The sequence below is a fragment of the Monodon monoceros genome, unplaced genomic scaffold (assembly GCF_005190385.1).
Source record: "Monodon monoceros isolate NGI ecotype Baffin Bay Population unplaced genomic scaffold, NGI_Narwhal_1 Super_Scaffold_19, whole genome shotgun sequence".
NCBI lineage: Eukaryota > Metazoa > Chordata > Mammalia > Artiodactyla > Monodontidae > Monodon > Monodon monoceros.
Window position 1 is genome coordinate 69,670,160 of NW_021703775.1, and position 20,501 is coordinate 69,690,660.

At 38.4% G+C, this 20,501-nt stretch overlaps 1 protein-coding gene across 6 annotated transcripts in view; it reads left to right on the plus strand.

The window, feature by feature from the left end:
- The window catches only part of ITSN2 (intersectin 2), a 160,217-nt gene that overhangs the window by 28,397 nt on the left and 111,319 nt on the right, over positions 1 to 20,501 (plus strand). For 5 of the 6 annotated variants that reach the window (XM_029231744.1, XM_029231742.1, XM_029231743.1 and 2 more), the window contains one exon: positions 18,678 to 18,770. In XM_029231744.1, the coding sequence (XP_029087577.1) occupies positions 18,678 to 18,770 (93 nt within the window). Of the gene's footprint in view, positions 1 to 18,677; positions 18,771 to 19,197; positions 20,067 to 20,501 lie in introns of those variants that run through there. The other variant, XM_029231745.1, reaches the window with a different exon arrangement.

A 20,501-nucleotide genomic window follows, 5' to 3' on the forward strand; every position in this document is an offset into this window, starting at 1 on the left:
CCTCCATACTGTTCTCCATAGTGGCTGTACCAATTCACATTCCCACCAGCAGTGCAAGAGGGTTCCCTTTTCTCCACACCCTCTCCAGCATTTATTGTTTCTAGATTTTTTGATGATGGCCATTCTGACTGGTGTGAGATGATATCTCACGGTAGTTTTGATTTCCATTTCCCTAATGATTAATGATGTGGAGCATTCTTTCATGTGTTTGTTGGCAGTCTGTATATCTTCTTTGGAGAAATGTCTGTTTAGGTCTTCTGCCCATTTTTGGATTGGGTTGTTTGTTTTTTTGTTATTAAGCTGCGTGAGCTGCTTGTAAATTTTGGAGATTAATCCTTTGTCAGTTGCTTCTTTGCAAATATTTTCTCCCATTCTGAGGGTTGTCTTTTGGTCTTGTTTATGGTTTCCTTTGCTGTGCAGAAGCTTTGCAGTTTCATTAGGTCCCATTTGTTTATTTTTGTTTTTATTTCCATTTCTCTAGGAGATGGGTCAAAAAGGATCTTGCTGTGATTTATGTCATAGAGAGCTCTGCCTGTGTTTTCCTCTAAGAGTTTGATAGTTTCTGGCCTTACATTTAGGTCTTTAATCCATTTTGAGCTTATTTTTGTGTATGGTGTTAGGGAGTGATCTAATCTCATACTTTTACATGTAGCTGTCCAGTTTCCCAGCACCACTTATTGAAGAGGCTGTCCTTTCTCCTCTGTACATTCCTGCCTCCTTTATCAAAGATAAGGTGTCCATATGTGCGTGGGTTTATCTCTGGGCTTTCTATCCTGTTGCATTGATCTATATTTCTGTTTTTGTGCCAGTACCCTACTGTCTTGATTACTGTAGCTTTGTAGTATAGTCTGAAGTCAGGGAGCCTGATTCCTCCAGCTCCGTTTTTCATTTTCAAGATTGCTTTGGCTATTCAGGGTCTTTGGTGTTTCCATACAAATTGTGAAATTTTTTGTTCTATTTCTGTAAGAAATGCCATTGGTAATTTGATAGGGATTGCATTGAATCTGTAGATTGCTTTGGGTAGTATAGTCATTTTCACAATATTGATTCTTGTAATCCAAGAACATGGTATATCTCTCCATCTATTTGTATCATCTTTAATTTCTTTCCTCAGTGTCTTATAGTTTTCTGCATACAGGTCTTTAGTCTCCCTAGGTAGGTTTATTCCTAGGTATTTTATTCTTTTTTGTTGCAGTGGTAAATGGGAGTGTTTCCTTAATTTCTCTGTCAGATTTTTCATCGTTAGTATATAGGAATGCAGGAGATTTCTGTGCATTAATTTTGTATCCTGTTACTTTACCAAATTCATTGATTAGCTCTAGTAGTTTTCTGGTAGCATCTTTAAGATTGTCTATGTGTAGTATCATGTCCTCTGCAAACAGTGACAGTTTTACTTCTTCTTTTCCAATTTGTATTCCTTTTATTTCTTTTTCTTCTCTGATTGCTGTGGCTAGGACTTCCAAAACTATGTTGAATAATAGTGGCAAGAGTGGACATCCTTGGCTTGTTCCTGATCTTAGAGGAAACGCTTTCAGTTTTTCACCATTGAGAATGATGTTTGCTGTTGGTTTGTCATATATGGCCTTTATTACGTTGAGGTAGGTTCCCTCTATGTCTACTTTCTGGAGAGTTTTTATCATAAATGGGTGTTGAATTTTGTCGGAAGCTTTTTCTGCATCTATTGAGATGATCATAAGGTATTTCTTCTTCAGTTTGTTAATATGGTGTATCACGTTGATTGATTTGTGTATATTGAAGAACCCTTGCATCCCTGGGATAAATCCCACTTGATCGTGGTGTATGATCTTTTTAATGTATTGTTGGATTCTGTTTGCTAGTATTTTGTTGAGGATTTTTGCAACTATATTCTTCAGTGATATTGGTCTGTAATTTTCTTTTTTTGTAGTATCTTTATATGGTTTTGTTATCAGGGTGATGGTGGCCTCACATAATGAGTTTGGGAGTGTTCCTTCCTCCGCAGTTTTTGAAAGAGTTTGAGGAGGACGGGTGTTAGCTCTTCTCTAAATGTTTGATAGAATTCACCTGTGAAGCCATCTGGTCTTGGACTTTTGTTTGTTGGAAGATTTTCAATCACAGTTTCAATTTCATTACTTGTGATTGGTCTGTTCATATTTTCTATTTCTTCCTGGTGCAGTCTTGGAAGGTTAGACCTTTCTAAGAATTTGTCTGTTTCTTCCAGGTTGTCCATTTTATTGGCATAGAGTTGCTTGTAGTAGTCTCTTAGTATGCTTTGTATTTCTGCGGTGTCTGTTGTAACTTCTCCTTCTTCATTTCTAATTTTATTGATTTGAGTCCTCTCCCTCTTTTTCTTGATGAGTCTGGCTAATGGTTTATCAATTTTGTTTATCTTCTCAAAGAACCAGCTTTTAGTTTTATTGATCTTTGCTATTTTCTTTGTTTCTATTTCATTTATTTCTGCTCTGATCTTTATGATTTCTTTTCTTCTACTAACTTTGGGTTTTGTTTCTTCTTTCTCTAGTTCGTTTAGGTGTAAGGTTAGATTGTTTATTTGAGATTTTTCTTGTTTCTTGAGGTAGGCTTGTATTGCTTTAAACTTCCCTCTTAGAACTACTTTTGCTGCATCTCATAGGTTTTGGATGGCCATGTTTTCATTGTAATTTGTCTCTAGGTATTTTTTGATTTCCTCTTTGATTTCTTCAGTGATCTCTTGGTTATTTAGTAACGTATTGTTTAGCCTCCATGTGTTTGTGTTTTTTACGTTTTTTCCTCTGTAATTGATTTCTAATCTCATAGCGTTGTGGTCAGAAAAGATGCTTGATGTGATTTCAATTTTCTTAAATTTACTGAGGCTTGATTTGTGACCCAAGATGTGATCTGTCCTGGAGAATGTTCCATGCGCACTTGAGAAGAGAGTGTAATCTGCTGTTTTTGGATGGAATGTCCTATAAATATCAATTAAATCTATCTGGTCTATTGTGTCATTTAAAGCTTGTGCTCCCTTATTAATTTTCTGTTTGGATGATCTGTCCATTGGTGTAAGTGAGGTGTTGAAGTCTCCCACTATTGCTGTGTTAACTGTTGATTTCCTCTTTTATAGCTGTTAGCAGTTGCCTTATGTATTGAGGTGCTCCTATGTTGGGTGCATATATATTTATAATTGTTATATCTTCTTCTTGGGTTGATCCCTTCATCATTATGTAGTGTCCTTCCTTGTCTCTTGTAACATTCTTTATTTTAAAGTCTATTTTATCTGATATGAGTATTGCTACTCCAGCTTTCTTTTGATTTCCATTTCCATGGAATATCTTTTTCCATCCCCTCACTTTCAGTCTGTATGTGTCCCTAGGTCTGAAGTGGGTCTCTTGTAGACATCATGTATATGGGTCTTGTTTTTGTATCCATTCAGGAAGCCTGTGTCTTTTGGTTGGAGCATTTAGTCCATTCATGTTTAAGGTAATTATCGATACGTATGTTCCTGTTACCATTTTCTTAATTGTTATGGATTTGTTTTTGTAGGTCCTTTTCTTCTCTTGTGTTTGCCACTTAGAGCAGTTCCTTTATCATTTGTTGTAGAGCTGGTTTGGTGGTGTTGATTTCTCTTAGCTTTTGCTTGTCTGTAAAGCTTTTGGTTTCTCTGTTGAATCTGAATGAGATCCTTGCCGTGTAGAGTAATCTTGGTTGTAGTTTCTTCCCTTTCATCACTTTAAATATATTATGTCACTCCCTTCTGGCTTGTAGAGTTTCTGCTGAGAAATCAGCTGTTAACCTTATGGGAGTTCCCTTGTATGTTGTTGTTTTTCCCTTGTTGCTTTCAATAATTTTTTTTTTGTCTTTAATTTTTGTCAGTTTGATTACTCTGTCTCTCAGCATGTTTCTCCTTGGGTTTATCCTGCCTGTGACTCTCTGCACTTCCTCGACTTGGGTGGCTATTTCCTTTCCCATGTTAGGGAAGTTTTCGACTCTAATCTCTTCAAATGTTTTCTCAGGTCCTTTCTCTCTCTCTTCTCCTTCTGGGACCCCTATAATGCGAATGTTGTTGCATTTAATGTTGTGCCAGAGGTCTCTTAGGCTGTCTTCATTTCTTTTCATTCTTTTTTCTTTATTTTGTTCTGCAGCAGTGAATTCCAGTATTCTGTCTTCCAGGTCATTTATCTGTTCTTCTGCCTCAGTTTTACTGCTATTGATTCCTTCTGGTGTATTTTTCATTTCAGTTATTGTATTATTCATCTCTGTTTGTTTGTTCTTTAATTCTTCTAGGCGTTCATTAATTCTTCTAGGTCTTTGTTAAACATTTCTTGCATCTTCTCGATCTTTGCCTCCATTCCTTTTCCGAGGTCCTGGATCATCTTCACTATCATTATTCTGAAATCTTTTTCTGGAAGGTTGCCTATCTCCACTTCATTTAGTTGTTTTTCTGGGGTTTTGTCTTGTTCCTTCATCTGGTACAAAGTCCTCTGCCTTTTCATCTTGTCTATCTTTCTGTGAATGTGGTTTTCCTTCCACAGGCTGCAGAATTGTCAGTTTTTTTAAACTTCTGAAGAATTGACAGCTAATGCAGACTGTAGTACTTAGGAGGTACTTATCCTCCTACTTAGTTTATAAAATAGCTGAAGATTGAAGATAATCTTGTATATATCTAATTTAAGTCCAATTCAAGGTTTAAGATCTTATTGAAATAAGCATCCATGTATAGCACAGAGCCTTCAAAGGCAGTGTTTGCTCCTTTAGTAAATTCTCAGTTATTGATTGGGTTAAAATTTTTTCATGCCCAATACCATTGGAACTTGTCTCTAAGTGCCCTCCCTACACCAGGCTATTTGTCTAAATACTTCTGACATAGTCTTCAAATTTTGCCATGTCTACTTTATCATCCTGAGACTAACCACAGACATTTTAGACTTTTTTGGTTCTTAGAGCTGTGTTGTCTAATATAGTAGCCATTAGCTACATGTGACTATTTAAATTTATATTTACATTAATAAAAAGTAAATTTAAATTAATAAAAGTTAAGTAAAGTAAAAAATTCAGTTGCTTAGTCACACAGCCACATTTCAAGTGCTCAAAGCCATGTATGGCTAGTGACTACTGTGTTGGACAATGCACATACATCTCAGAAAGCTCTGTTGAACAGATAATTCTTTTCTTAGTCTGTTTGCTTCGCCTCCCATCTCCTTAACAAAACTAAAAAAGATCATTGCATTGTATTTTTAACCATTTGTGATTTTTACTTCTGATGTCTTCTGCACCAGCAGAATCATCCTTGCCAAAGCCTTCCTTAATCATGGTAGGTTTGCTTTCTGCTTTTCAAAAATTTGATGAAATTTTAAATACACAGGGCATGCTATATGAGCCATAAGGTGATAGGCAAGAGGCCACTTCAGATACATGTTGCTACCATTTGATATTATGGTGTAATGTGGGTTGTTTCAGCCTCACAATTGTGGAGGTACTAAAGACTGGTTATGTGAGTACGAAGTGCTGAAGCCCATGACAGTGGCTCTGTCTAAAATGTGGAAGAGAGAAGGGAGAAGGAGAGAAAAGCAACAGCTAGTGGCTTTAGGAGGAAAAAAATACCATTTTTAATTTTAGAGCTTTATTACCTTTTTAGAATTTTAGAGCTTGTTACTGTTTTCAACTGTGTAATTAAGAAATTTTTGTTAAGCATTGGAGCTGTAGACTCAGCTGTAGTGTTGTACTGCACATATAACAACCCAAGCATTTATTACTCAGGTCCCTACAGTTGAGACTTCAGTTCTATCTAGACCAGTATTCCAGTTGTGTTTTAGAGATTTAAGTTAGTACTGGGTCAATATGTATCATTTGACTCTTACTTTGAATTGGAGAAATGTACCAGTGAAGACTATTTCTGATATCATTTAATTTTTATAGCATACAAGTGGGATATAACCTTTCTGAATCATGTATGTTCAGAACTGTGTGTTAGAATACTGCTGTGCTACTACCCAGCTATGCAGCTTAACCATGTGGAACTTATTTGTGTGTGTGTATGAACATATGCATATGTATGTATATCTATATATGTAAAACAGGGATGACACTACTTATTGCCTGGGATCTAGCATACTGTGGATGTTCTGTAAACCTGTATTTTTCCTGCTACATAGACAATAAGAACATATTTGACAGAGCCAGTAGATGAGACTAAGCAACAGAAATCTTTATGAAAATACCACATTCTCAATTTAGTGATGAGTTGGGGGGCAGTGGATAGAATTGTAATAGATTTCTAAGGTGATCATCAGACAATGTAAAAGATTTTAGATTTTTAAGGAAATATTGAAAACATCAACCCCAAAACTTAGGTTTTCCTGCCTTTCTATAAGACTTATGAATAAATGTAGATTAACCTTAGGATATATTTTACTTGAAGTTCAAAATAATAGACTGTTGGCTCTTTAAAAGGTTCTGTTAGTATATATTCTAAATAAGAAAGCTAGAATTGGATCAACTATTTTAAAATTGGCTTTGAATTACATATATTTCATAGTTTTCTTATTTCTATGTGACTTTTCCTTTCTGTAAAATTCTAGTGCGTTAATAACATGTTTTAATATGGTCATCTTTGGGGAAGTGTTCAAAATTGAAGATTATTTGAATACTACTTAAAAATTATTCTCATATGACTTAGAACATTTTTATTCTGTTAGTAACATTAATCATAATATTTAATCATGATTGTTGTGTGTGACTCTCTTGGCTGGTGGTGTCCCTTAAATATTAGAAAGTCTCTGAGCTCATTTAAGGGGTTCATTTTATTTTTGTACCACTCGTCCTTACACACATTGGTGCCCTATAAATGTTTGTTGAATGAATGTGCAATACATGAAGGTGTCAAGGTTGCTGGTTGGAGTCACGAAGAACTAAGCAGTAAGCATTATCAGATAGGGTGAGTTGGCCACTGCAAAAACAGGTACCCAAAGAAAGGTGAGGAGATAGTAGTATATAAGAAAGTGTTATAATGTGATAAGGATTGACCCAGATTCCCTTCTGCTGAAACAGACTTCTCTGTAGTCTTAGGATAGCAGTCTGTCACTGCCTGGGGATGATGTATGTTAGAGCAGCTCAAGCTTCCCCAACCAGACTGTTCAGACTTAAAATAGTCGTAAGGTTTCTGACTAAAAGGCCTCACTTTCAGTATTTTCTGGCAAGAGTACCTTTATCACAAGAAAAGCCTGAGAAAGATTTTAATGCTCTGCCTTCTCCTTAATTATGTTGTTCCCTGGGATTGGGTTGAGTAAGGAAACGGATTTATTTAGCACTCTCCATGTGACAGGCATGTGTTAGTTGCTTTATATTTTTGTTTTAAGTTGGGTTTATTGAGATATAATTCACCCCTTTTTAATACAGTTTGATGAGTTTTGACAAATGTATATAGCCATGTAGATTGGGATATGGAACATTTCCATCACCTAAAATTTTCCTTTGTCCCTTCACCTTACCCTTAGCTACTGGCAACCACTGATCAGATTTCTGTCTCTATAGTTTTGTCTTTCCAGAATATTATATAAATGAAATACACAATAGGTAGCCTTTTGTATCTTTGTGGCTTCTTTCACTTAACAGAATACTTTTGTGATTCATCCATGGCGTTGCATATATTTCTCTTTCTTGCCAAGTAGTATTCCGTTGTATAAATGTGTTACCACAATTTGTTTACCCATTCATCTGCAAAAGGCATTTGGGTTACTTCCAGGTTTTGGAACTTTAGACATAGTGTCTAAACCTGCTATAACCATCAAATGACAGATTTTTATCTGGAAATAGGTCTTTATTTCTCTTGAGTAAATCCCCAAGGGTTATTGTTGGGGTGTTGTTATGGTAAATGTATATTTAACTTCATAAGAAGTTACCAGACTTTTCCAAATTATCTCTTTGCCTTCCCACCAGCAATGTGTGAGAGTTTTGGTTGCCCAGCATCTTTGCCAGCATTTTTTTTTTAATTCCAGACATTCTAATAGGCATGTAGTGATATCTTATTGTGGTTTTTGTATTCACTTCCCTGATGATCAGTGTCATTGAACATCTTGTCATATGCTTATTTGCCATCTGTGTATCGTTTGACGTGTCTATTCAGATCTTTTGCGCATTTTTGAAAGCAGGGATTGTCTTCTTATTGAGTCGAATCTGTAGTTCTTTAGATATGCTGCATATGTGTCCTTTATCACATATGTTTTGCAGATATTTCCTCCTAGTCTGTAGCTTGTCTTTTCATTCTCTTAACACTGTCTTTATGAGAGCAGGGGTTTTAGATTTTGATGAAGTTCAATTTATCGAAACATTTTTAATGGTTTGTGCCATTTGTGTCCTAAAAAGTCTTGCCTTAACCAAAGTCACAGAGAGTTTCTTCTTTGCTTTCTTCAGGAAGTTTCATAATTTAGCCCTTACATGTACATTAGATATGATCCATTTAGAGTTAATTTTTGTATATGGTACAAGTTTGAGATTCTTTTTTTTTTAAATGGGTGTCCAGTTCTTTAAGCACAATTTGTTGAAAAGACTATTCTTTCCCCAGTGAATTATCTTGATATTTTTGTTGAAATCAACTGACAACATATCTGTAGGCCTATTTCTTTTTAATTATCATCAAGGTGCAGATTAAGACCCTTAATTAAGCCTGCATGGATTCTAATCCCGCCTTTAACATTTGCCGACTTTGTTACCTTGGACAAATTATTTAATCTCGCCATGCCTCTGTTTTCTCCTCTGAAAAACAGTGATAGTAATAATAGTTACCTCATAGAATTCTTGTGAGACTTAATAGAAACAATACATGTAAAACTCTTAAGAAAAGTACCTGACACATGGTAAGTTTTGTTAAATGTTAGCTATTGTTATTTTGTCAGTCTAATAGATAAAAAATTATATTTAGTGTTTTTTAGTGTGGATATGTTACATATTACGTGTAGTATTTACAACAACCCTGAGGAGTTAGGTAATACTCTTGTTTATAGAGGTGGCAATCAAGGTACAGAGAATGTGAGCATCTTATCTATGTACACTGGGAGACAGTGTAGTGTAGAGAGTTCGGCTACCTAAGTTCTAATCTCAGTTCTGCCACTTGTTAGTTGTGTGACCTTAAGCAAGTTCCTTTACCACGATGAGTTTTGATTTCCTCATCTGTAAAATGTGGGTAATAGTGTAGTACCTTATATATAAGGTAGTGGTGGCAGTCGGTGAGTTACTGTATTTGAAGTCCCTGACCGATAGGGCTCAATAAAGGTGAGTTGCTTCCATCTTTGTAATCCTTTTTGTTGTGGTCATTATTTTTTTTATCATCAGCATCATTTTTCCAAAGTCATACAGTATTAAATCAGTTCTGTAGCCACACTACTTGCCTTCCTAGTCACAGGAATCATGATTGGTTAATTTATTTCATGATAAACTAATAAAGTAGGGGTTTCTTTACCATGTGTATGGTATTTATTTTAAAAGTGTGTAGGTTTAGCTATTTTAGGTCTTTAGTTCTTCAGTACATCTGTTCTTTCCTTCCTCCCCCCCAACCCCACCCCCAATGCAAGGCTTATGGGAATCTTAGTTCCCGGACCAGGGACTAAACCAGGGCCACCGCAGTGAAAGCACCAAGTCCTAACCACTGGACTGTGAGGAAATTCCCTGTTTCTTTATTTTTAACTCTAATCTTAAATCTTGTCTTTAAGAGAGGATGTTTATAGATTTTTTTAAAAAATCCAGTCATTTAAGGCTTAGAAATATTAAATCCATCTAGTGTTTAAAATTATTTGGGCAGGGCTTCCCTGGTGGCGCAGTGGTTGAGAGTCCGCCTGCCGATGCAGGGGACACGGGTTCGTGCCCCGGTCCGGGAAGATCCCACATGCCGCGGAGCGGCTGGGTCCGTGAGCCATGGCCGCTGAGCCTTCGTGTCCGGAGCCTGTGCTCCGCAACGGGAGAGGCCACAACAGTGAGAGGCCCGCATAGCACAAAAATTAAAAAAAAAATTATAGTGGGCACCTATATTTCAGTGATATGCATTCCTGTAAACAACTTTGTAAGGCAAATTTTTATGGACTACAGTCAGCAAATATGTGTGAGTTTACATACCTAAACATACTTGGTTTCTTATTGGTAGAAGCTGAGTAAACTGAAAAGGTAATCAGAAATGAAGTATAGGTGATTATTAGCCATGTTGAATATATAGCTTTAAAGACCTCCACAGAAAGCTGATATAACTATATGTGAAGGATGGATAACAGAAAGATTTGTAAATGACTCTTGTCTTTCCCCAAGTCCTGATCTTACCTCTCTGCTTTTTCTCTACTCCAGTTTTTCCAGACATTTTTAAGTGTTTGTGCTGGGTACTCTGCCAGTTCTGAGCATAGAAAGATAAACACACAAAGCTCTTGTCCTCCAAGGGCTCATAGTCTGGTAGAACAGATGGATAGCAAACAATTACAGAACCTTTTAAAGTGCTCTATAGAAGCATGGAGAAGTCTCTTGAGAATCTAGAGGAGGAAGCAATTAATTTGACCTGCAGGTGTCAGGGACCTCCTGGAGAAAGTGACACCTGCCCTGGACCTTGAAAGAGAAAGTTTGAAATGGAAGACGCTGATATGAATGGCAATCCAAGTAAAGGAAACATATGTCATGGGATGAGAAAGAGGATGTTATGTATATGGCGTTTGTAAGAATTTACTTTTCTGAGATAGGGATACACTACCAGCATTCTTGTTGTTCTTGGTTTTTGTTTTGTATAGATTTCTTTCTTGTTAAATAGTAAATAATAGTATCACGATTAACATTTTTCTACATATTTTTTATATAATCAGTGTTCAAAAATTTTTTTATTTTTGGCCATGCTGTGCAGCTTGCGGGATCTTAGTTCCCCCACCAGGGATCAAACCTGGGCCCCCTGTGCTAGAAGCATGGAGTCCTAACCACTGGACCACCAGGGAATTCCCCCCCCCCCAATGTTTTAAGATACATTATTCCAAGGGAAAATTTGGTTACTCTGACATGTAAAAGAGACACATATTTTTATATTCAAATGTCAATTTATATGTATCTCCTTTACATTTTGTTGCTGGTCTTTTTTTTTTTTTTTTTTTTTTTTTTTGCGGTACGCGGGCCTTTCACTGTTGTGGCCTCTCCCGTTGCGGAGCACAGGCTCCAGACGCACAGGCTCAGCAGCCATGGCTCACGGGCCCAGCCGCTCCACAGCACGTGGGATCTTCCTGGACCGGGGCACGAACCCGTGTCCCCTGCATCGGCAGGCAGACTCTCAACCACTGCGCCACCAGGGAAGCCCCTGCTGGTCATTTTTAAATTACAAAAATAATACTGCTAAAGTAAAATAAATATCAAAGTAGTCAGGGAGGCAATGTGGTGTAATAGTTAAGAGCAGAAACTTTGGACTTATACTCTAAAGTACAGGAAGATTCTAGCTAAAAACTAAATCAGCTATATGGTGTTAGGCCAGTTATTTAACTTCCCTAGCTTTGTTTTTTTTGTCTGTCACTTCTGTAAACCTTGTTCACGGAACTGTTGTAAAAATTAAACGTAATATTAATATGCTTAGCATGGTTGCTGGTATAAAGTAATAGTAAATAGTAGTTGCTTCTTCTACTAAGTACTACTGTTACTCTGCTAATGTTGTTGGACTTTGAAAGCAAATGATAAGAGAGGGAAGGTTGTTTCTCTGAGATGGTCAAGAGTTGAGAGAACAGTAGGGTAAAGGGGATTAAAAAAAGATCTGTGTATATCTCTATGAGAAAAAGTAAGATGAGATTAACTCATCTTTTAACAGGATAGAATTGCAAGATGCCTGTGGCATCCTTAGGAGAAAGAGACCACATAATTCACTTTGACAGCCACCAGTTGTTGCCTTTGGACAGCATTATTTGCTAGTTGTCCTGAGTTGGCTGGAAGGGTAGAGGTGGAGCAGAATATTCTGCAGAGTGATAGAAAGAAGAGGAGGCAAGGTGCAAACCTGATTTGTATAGGACAGTGTTTCCCCACCCTGGCTGCACAAAAGAATTACCTGGAGAGCTTTTTAAAAATTGTGGAGCTTGTGCCTCATTCCCCAGAGATTCTGCTTTACTTGGTCTGCTGGAATAGCTTTTTTTCTCCTAAAGCTCCCCAGGTGATTCAGCCAGGGTTTGCATATCTCTGGTGTAGGACATTGGCTAGTCAAGTATTGCCTGCTACATACTTTATACTTTTGAAATCACCTTTACATACACCATTCTTACAACAAGTCCTAGGTAAGGAAACAAAGGGTGAGGAAGTTTAAAGGCCTGCTCAAGTCACAAAACTGGTTAGCACACAGGAGCAGAATCTCCACTGTGTTCCTTTATGCTCCACTGCTGCCATTTAGCTATGAAAGGAAGAGGGTGGAGATGTATTTGGGGGTAGTGAGTTGAGACTGGATCTCATGTTCAGAGCAAATGGAAAGGATCATAAAATCATTGTTTGTTTTTCATGGCTTAAGAGACCCTCAGACATTTTCAGATTTAGTAGACCATTGTCTGTTTTAACACCTCTGGTAACAAAAGAGTAATTTCTGGTGGGGTTGATTCCCTCTTCATACAGTCCTAACTTTCTTCAAAATGGTGGTCCTTTTCCTAATTCATGTATGGAAGGCAAATAACCACTTCGTATTCTGCATAACAACTTGTAGAAACACTTAGAGTTGCTACCATGTCTTCTTTAATCTTTTTTTTAAACTGAAGTATAGTTGATTTACAATGTTGTGATAGTTTCTGGTGTACAACAGAGTGATTCAGTTATACATATATATATATACATATTCTTTTTCATTATGGTTTATTACAGAATATTGAATATAGTTCCCTGTGCTATACAGTAGGACCTTGTTGTTTATTTTATATATAGTAGTTTGTATCTGCTAATCCCAAACTCCTAGTTTATCTCTCTCCCACCCTCTTTCCCCTTTGGTAACCATAAGTTTGTTTCCTGTGTCTGTTTCGTAAATAAGTTCATTTGTGTCATATTTTAGATTCCACATATAAGTGATATCATATGGTATTTGTCTTTCTCTTTCTGACTTACTTCACTTAGTATGATCATCTCTAGGTCCATCCATGTTGCTGCAAATGGCATTATTTCATTCTTTTTAATGGCTGAGTAGTATTCCCCTGTGTATACATACCACATCTTCTCTATCCATTCATCTCTCAGTGGACCTTTAGGTTGCTTCCGTGTCTTGGCTGTTGTAAGTAGTGCTGCTATGAACATTGGGGTGCGTGTATCTTTTCGAATTATAGTTTTATATGGATATATGCCCAGGAGTGGGATTGCTGGATCATATGGCAACTCTATTTTCAATTTTTTAAGGAACCTCCATATTGTTTTCCATAGTGGCTGCACTAATTTACATTCCTATCAAGAGTGTAGAAGGGTTCCCTTATCTCCACATCCTCTCCAGCATTTATTTGTAGACTTTTTAATGATGGCCATTCTGACCAGTGTGAGGTGGTACCTCATTGTAGGTTTTTGATTTGCATTTCTCTAATAGTTAGCAATGTTGAGCATCTTTTCATGTGCCTATTGGCCATCTGTATGTCTTCTTTGGAGAAATGCCTATTTAGGTCTTCTGCCCATTTTTTGATTAGGTTATTTTTTATTACTGTATTGTATAAGCTGTTTGTATACTTTGGAAATGAAGCCCTTGTCATTTGTATCATTTGCAAATATTTTCTCCCAGTCCATAGGTTGTCTTTTCATTTTGTTTATGGTTTCCTTTGCTGTGCAAAAGCTTGTAAGTTTGACGAACTTATGGTTACCAGGGGGGATTGGTGGGAGGGAGGGATGGTTAGGGAGTTTGGGATTGACATGTACACACTACTATATTTAAAATGGGTAACCAACAAGGACCTACTGTATAGCACAGGGAACTCTGCTCAATATTACGTAACAACCTAAATGAGAAAAGAATTTGCAGAAGAATAGATACATGTATTTGTATAACTGAATCTCTGTACTGTACACCTGAAACTAACACAACATTGTTAATCAACTATACTCCAATATAAAATAAAGAGTTTTAAAAAAGCTTATAAGTTTGATTAGGTCCCATTTGTTTATTTTTGCTTTTACTTCTATTGCCTTGGGAGACTGACCTAAGAAAATACTGGTACAATTTATTTCAGAGAATGTTTTGCCTATGTTCTCTTCTAGGATTTTTATGGTGTCATCTTATATTTAAGTATTTAAGCAATTTGGAGTTTATTTTTGTGTGTGGTGTGAGGGTGTGTTCTAACTTCATTGATTTACATGCGGCTGTCCAGCTTTCCCAGCACCACTTGCTGAAGAGACTTTCTTTTCTCCATTGTATATTCTTGCCTCCTTTGTCGAAGATTAATTGACCATAGGTGTGTGTCTATTTCTGGGCTGTCTATTCTGTTCTGTTGATCCGTGTGTCTGTTTTTGTGCCAATACCACACTGTTTTGATTACTGTAGCTTTGTAGTATTGTCTAAAGTCTGGGAGGGTTATGCCTCCAGCTTTGTTCTCTTTCCTCCGGATTGCTTTGGCAATTCTTGGTATTCTGTGGTTCCATATAAATTTTAGGATTATTTGTTCTAGTTCTGTGGAAAATATCATGGGTAATTTGATCCCTGTCACCTTAAATCTGTAGATTGCTTTGGGTAGTATGGCCATTTTAACAACGTTAATTCTTCCAATCTAAGAGCATGGCATATCTTTCCATTTCTTTGAATCATCTTCAGTTTCCTTTATCAGTGTTTTAGTTCTCAGCATATAAGCCTTTCACCTCCTTCGTCAGGTTTATCCATAAGTATTTTTGTATTTTAGTGTGATTTTTAAAAGGGGTATTTTTTTTTTTTTTTTACTTTTTCTTCCTTAACCTTTGATTATTCAGGCTTAATATCTTTAGTTCCTTAATTGCCTCATAGAATATTTCTAGGCCTCTCATACCACCTTCTTCTCTGGAGCTGCTTTGTTGTTCCTATTGAAATATGCACTCATAACTAAGTCTTGTTTTAAGATAGTGATTTAATTCTATGTTATTGGCCTTTCTCTTCCTGGATCCTATTTAAATTATCAAAGAGAACATAAAAAAAAAAATCCAAGGTAGCTTTAGGAAATCCCGTCACCGTCGGTGTACCAAAAACTTTGCAAGTTTCTAGAAATTATGAAGCAGATTAGATTGGATTCAACATAGGCATGGGACAGTCATGTTTGATAAATAAATGGACTGATGTTTTCAGTAGAGCTGTTGAGTAAAGGGGGCTGGAATGCAGGGTGGAACATGGGACTGATGGCAAATTGAAGGATTTCTATGACTCCAATGAAGTTGGAGCCGTTCTCCACAGAATTTAACCTCAAACTTTATGGATGCAAACAGTACTCTAAGTAGGGCATTTGTTACAGAAATAAGATAAAATTTCAATGAACTACCAAAAGACAAGTGAGGGCCAGCATGTTGGTCTGGAATGACTGGGGGCCATAGACACAATGGGAGTTTATACTTACAAGCTGGTTCCTGTGGGCATTAACTGGGTGCTCATGAGAAAGATGGAGGCTGTGCAAGAGACCAGAAAGAGCCCCCACCTCAGTTGCAGGCAGCTGTAGGCAGACAAACATGAAATACCATGCATTTCCTTGCATCTTTTTTTCCTATTAAGTAAAAACCTTAAGCCACTGAGAGTGGGTCAGTTAAAGACTCACCCCAAAGACACAGGCAGAGACACACTGCTGCTGGGGTAAGAGTAGAAGAAAAACCTGTCTACCCCTGAGCGTGGGGGAAGGAAACCTTGTGTCTAAGACTCTATACCAATACCAAGCAGAGGTATTACTCCTACTACTGCTGGTGGAGCAGCAGGAAAGTGCTTCCCAAGACCAATCACAGATACAAGGAGAAGTTTGGATGCCCCAGGGTGGAGGGGCAGGAACAGAGAAATCCATACCCCTGGGACTCAGGTGCACATGGCCTGCCTGAGACTGAGAATGGATGAGGATCAGATGGTAGTGAAAGCCATCTGGTTGGGGATGGCAGACTCAGAGTCACATAAATTTTAAGGTGCTTCCAGCAGTTTAGGAGAGCCACACCAGCGCATTGTCCTTAGGGAAGAAGACTCCAGGGCCAGTTCTGAAAGAGAAAAGGTCATGCTTCTCCCACTCCCATACCTCTTGGGGTCTAAGGTATGTCTCTTCAGATGCCTGCTCGTTGCTCTCCACTGCCAAAAGATCTCGGTGTTCCATTTAGCTATAACTTCACTATCTTCTAGTGATCTAGAAGTGTTAGGTGCAAGAGGGACAGGGACATTTTTGTAAACCCTAACCAGAGTTAACTTTGACTCCTCTAGGTCCCTTTTTAGCTGAGCTGCCACCTGGAGGATGCACCAACCAGCTAAGAGGTGATGATGATCCCTTTCTTAGGGACAGCACATTCAGTGGCCAAACTGTCTGAGTTTAAGGAGTAAGGTGAACCAGGAGGAGGTTATGGAAGCAGAGTCAGACATCATCAGTGCATTGTTGAACAGCTTTTCTGATAAATGATTCATTAGCGTCAGTGCAAATAGTCTAGAAAGCTAAAAACATGACACAGATTACTTTCAAGGGCCGCAGTAGTATGGACATGAGGGGCTGACTGGTAACCTGAAAAAGTGTCAGCAGCTTGAGGAACCACCAGTAGCCCTAGGGGGAGATCAAAAGTTTGATGTAGTCCATCTGCCAAGAGCCAAAAAAGGGCAGTGCCCTGTGCAGTGAGACCTCCCAGACAGGAATCATTAAGTCTGGCATGCAGTGGTATCCTCTGCATCAGAAACACAGAGTCAGACTTAATCGGAAGCTTGATTTCAGTCTAAATTAGAGAATGGGCTCTTGCCATGGGTAGCTACATTAAGTGACCCAGACCATTCAATTAGCAATTAAAATTTGTTTTCAGTTTGCAGCCCCAAAGAGGCTACCTTTAATCTGTCAGTTGTAATTTTCCAAGTGGCAAACCAAACAGCTGGGCCACTGGCAACAGCCCAAGAATCTGAGTTCTGCCCACTGAAGAGAATGCTGTGTCTCCTTTTGGTTCTGCATAGCTCTGAGGCTGAACAGTCATGGCAGCCCAGTGGACACTGTCAGCTTCAGCTTCTATAAACCATTAGTGAACCAGGCTGAGGCATTTCAGGGAACCTCATTGATCCAGTAGCTTTGCTTCAGATAGTGGAGTAGGAATAAAATTTCCCCTCAGAGGATTGGCTGCCACTTTTTCATATAAAGCCAAAATGCCGTTGGGGCAAGCCTGCCCTGTATTCTTGAATATACCATTTCCATTTGGCAAGCAAGGCTTTTGGGGGTCCTTCTTACCTTGTTAGTTGTGGAATTTAAGTTTGACCCACCCCCAAATGGGACTATCAGGCCAGAGAGTCACTAGGCCTGCCTAGATCAAGCAGACCCATCTGGAGGCTGTTTCCCTTTGCCAAAGGCTCCACTTGGCAGAATCCTCAGTAACAAAGATTTGTGCTGTTTCCAGTACCCAGAGTCTAATTGTGTTGGGGTTCACCAGCTAGTCCTGCTGGTGGAGCTATTTAGTTTAGCCAGTAGTAGTATATCAGTGTTAATTTATGTGTTTTGACAAATGTGCTGTGGTTATGTAAATTGTTAACATAGTGGATATTGGATGAAGGATATACAGAAACTCCGTACTATCTTTGCAACTTTCCTGTAAATCTAAAAGTATTTCAAATTGAAAAATTACTTTAAAAAGTACCAGATGGGGCTTCCCTGGTGGCGCAGTGGTTGAGAGTCCGCCTGCCAATGCAGGGGACACGAGTTCGTGCCCCGGTCCGGGAAGATCCCCCATGCTGCAGGGTGGCTGGGCCCGTGAGCCATGGCCGCTGAGCCTGTGCTCCGCAACGGGAGAGGCCACAACAGTGAGAGGCCTGCGTACTGCAAACTTTCCCACACTCACGTGGTGCTTTAGCTATTAGTCTACTCAGTGCAGTTGCAGTGTCTTGAACATGCCTTGACTTCTCATGCTACGCCCTTTTTGTATGAAATGCCCTTATCCCACCTCTTCACATGGCAAAATTAAAGCCAAGCTTCGAGGCTGTGCCTTGGTCTTACCTTTCCTGTTAGCTCATCATTGATGCTTCTGACTCAGTACTAGCACAGCTTTTTTTTTTTTTCGGTACACGGGCCTCTCACTGCTGTGGCCTCTCCCGTTGCGGAGCACAGGCTCAGCGGCCATGGCTCACAGGCCCAGCCGCTCCGTGGCACGTGGGATCCTCCCGGACCGGGGCACAAACCCGTGTCCCCTGCATTGGCACGCGGACTCTCAACCACTGCGCCACCAGGGAAGCCCTAGCACAGCTTTTTGTATGTATTTCTGCTTAGGACGCTTCACAGGTTAACATTGTAAATGCTGGTGGTCATCTTCTAGAGTAAGAGTTCCTTGAGGATGGGAATAATACTTTACTCATCTTTTCATTTCCAGTATTTAGCTTGTTGCCCACTTCCAGTGAGTCGTACACAGTAATTGTTCAAGTAGATGTTAACTGGGTGAGTGAGTGAAAAGCGTTAGGGCCATGCTATGTATGGTTATGATAGAGCTTTCCTCTTTGTGTCACTTCAGTATTAAGTACTGTCATTAAATGGATATTTGTGATTCTTGTTTACATTTTGGAATTGTATTTAAGTATTCTCGCGTATACATTATAAAATCTTTTTCTTTCATTTATGTTTTAGGAGGGCCAAACATGTGGGCTATTACCTCTGAAGAACGGACTAAGCATGACAAGCAGTTTGATAACCTCAAACCCTCAGGAGGTTACATAACAGGTTTGTGTTTATATTTTATTTGTAAATTATGCTCCTTTTCATGTAGTATCTTATAATTAGTTTTAATTTGACTGCCATCAATTTGTATTATTTAATGATAAAATTCATATCAATCAGAATTCTAGAATTTTTTTAAAATGTGACTTTCTTATTTTACCCGGAACCATCTTAATTTGTTGTCTTTGGATTTGGCATAATAGAAGATCTTTTCCTGATCCTAAACTTTAATTGTCCAGTTTCACATTTTAACCTTATATCTAGAAAGTTTTCCATTTATTTCTCAAGGTAGTTGAGACTTTTTTCCCTAAGCAAATTTATTAATGTGTTCTTAATATGTTGTGCCAGTTACTAGTATAATGATCAGTATTACTAAAACCTAGTAGAAATATATATATCAGATCAGTTTTCTTGAAAATAATCTAGAATTTTTTTTTCTGGAATCTGTTTTCCTAACATTTAGCCCTCTGTCTTTGGGAGGCTTTATAAGCATTGATTGTTGATGCTATAGCCCTTGTTTTGCAAGAAGTCCCCCAGAACCAAAAGAGGATTAATTTAGGTGTGTCTTTCAAATTTTTTTCTATAAGTGAAACTTTCTTTTCTATGCTAAAGCACCTTAGGGCTTTATTTACAGTAGTAGTAAATATAATGGCTAATATTTAACAAATCTGTACTGTATTTCAGGTACTATACTAAATGCACTATCTCCTTTAACCTTCACAACAAGCCGGTGACGTTGCCCTGTCGTTGTCTGTATTTAAAGATGATAGAACTGAGACTTTGAGGTGTTCTGTAACTTGCCAAGAGATGGTTGGTGGTGATCTGGGCTTGGAAACCTTTCAGTCTGACTTTGGAGTCCATCCTCTTAAACATTATAGTTTAATGTTATTTGCACTGCAGTAATAAAAACTACCTTACCTGGTATCCGGGTTGGGATTTGATTACCCTACTTACAAGGTAAATAATTTGGTCTGTTACTGTCTCATGGATGCTGGCAGAAGACCCAGAATTCCTGAGTCAGAGACCAAGGACACTCTTTCTAATGGCACAGCTGGTAGCATGAGCACCGGCATATTTCTGTCCATTTCCCTCGTCCCCTGAGTCACATAGGGGCCAGGCAGAGGGGCCAGAAGGATGCTGCACATGTGGTGGTTGTGTTATAGAAGAGGAACACTGGGCTTCAGGGAACGCACCATTTTTCAGCAAGCAGAAAGCAAGCTTATTCTTTGTCCCAGAGGGAAACATTACCTCATCCTTCAAGACAGCTCACTGCAAACCCAATTCTGAGACATGATCCAGGTAAAGAGCAGTTAGGATCTTACGTTCTTGGCATACACAGCAGTACATATCAGACACCCATGAGGAGTGTCTTTCCCAGACCTTGTATTTTTTTTAATTAGAGCTCTTCTAGGGAATAGTGTTTTTAACTATAAATTTTATTAGATAGGTGTATTATCAAATAAGACCCTACTTATGAGGAAAAACTAAGATGAATAATGTAATCTTTCATCACTGATTAATGCATATATAACTTCAGTTGTGACATTTTTGTTTTAAAACCTCTAAGTCTTATTAAAGTAATATAAATAATTTTTCTTTAATAATTGTAATTAGGGACTTCCTTGGTGGCGCAGTGGTTAAGAATCCTCCTGCCAATGCAGGGGACACGGGTTCGAGCCCTGGTCTGGGAAGATCCCCCATGCCACGGAGCAGCTAAGCCCGGGCATCACAACT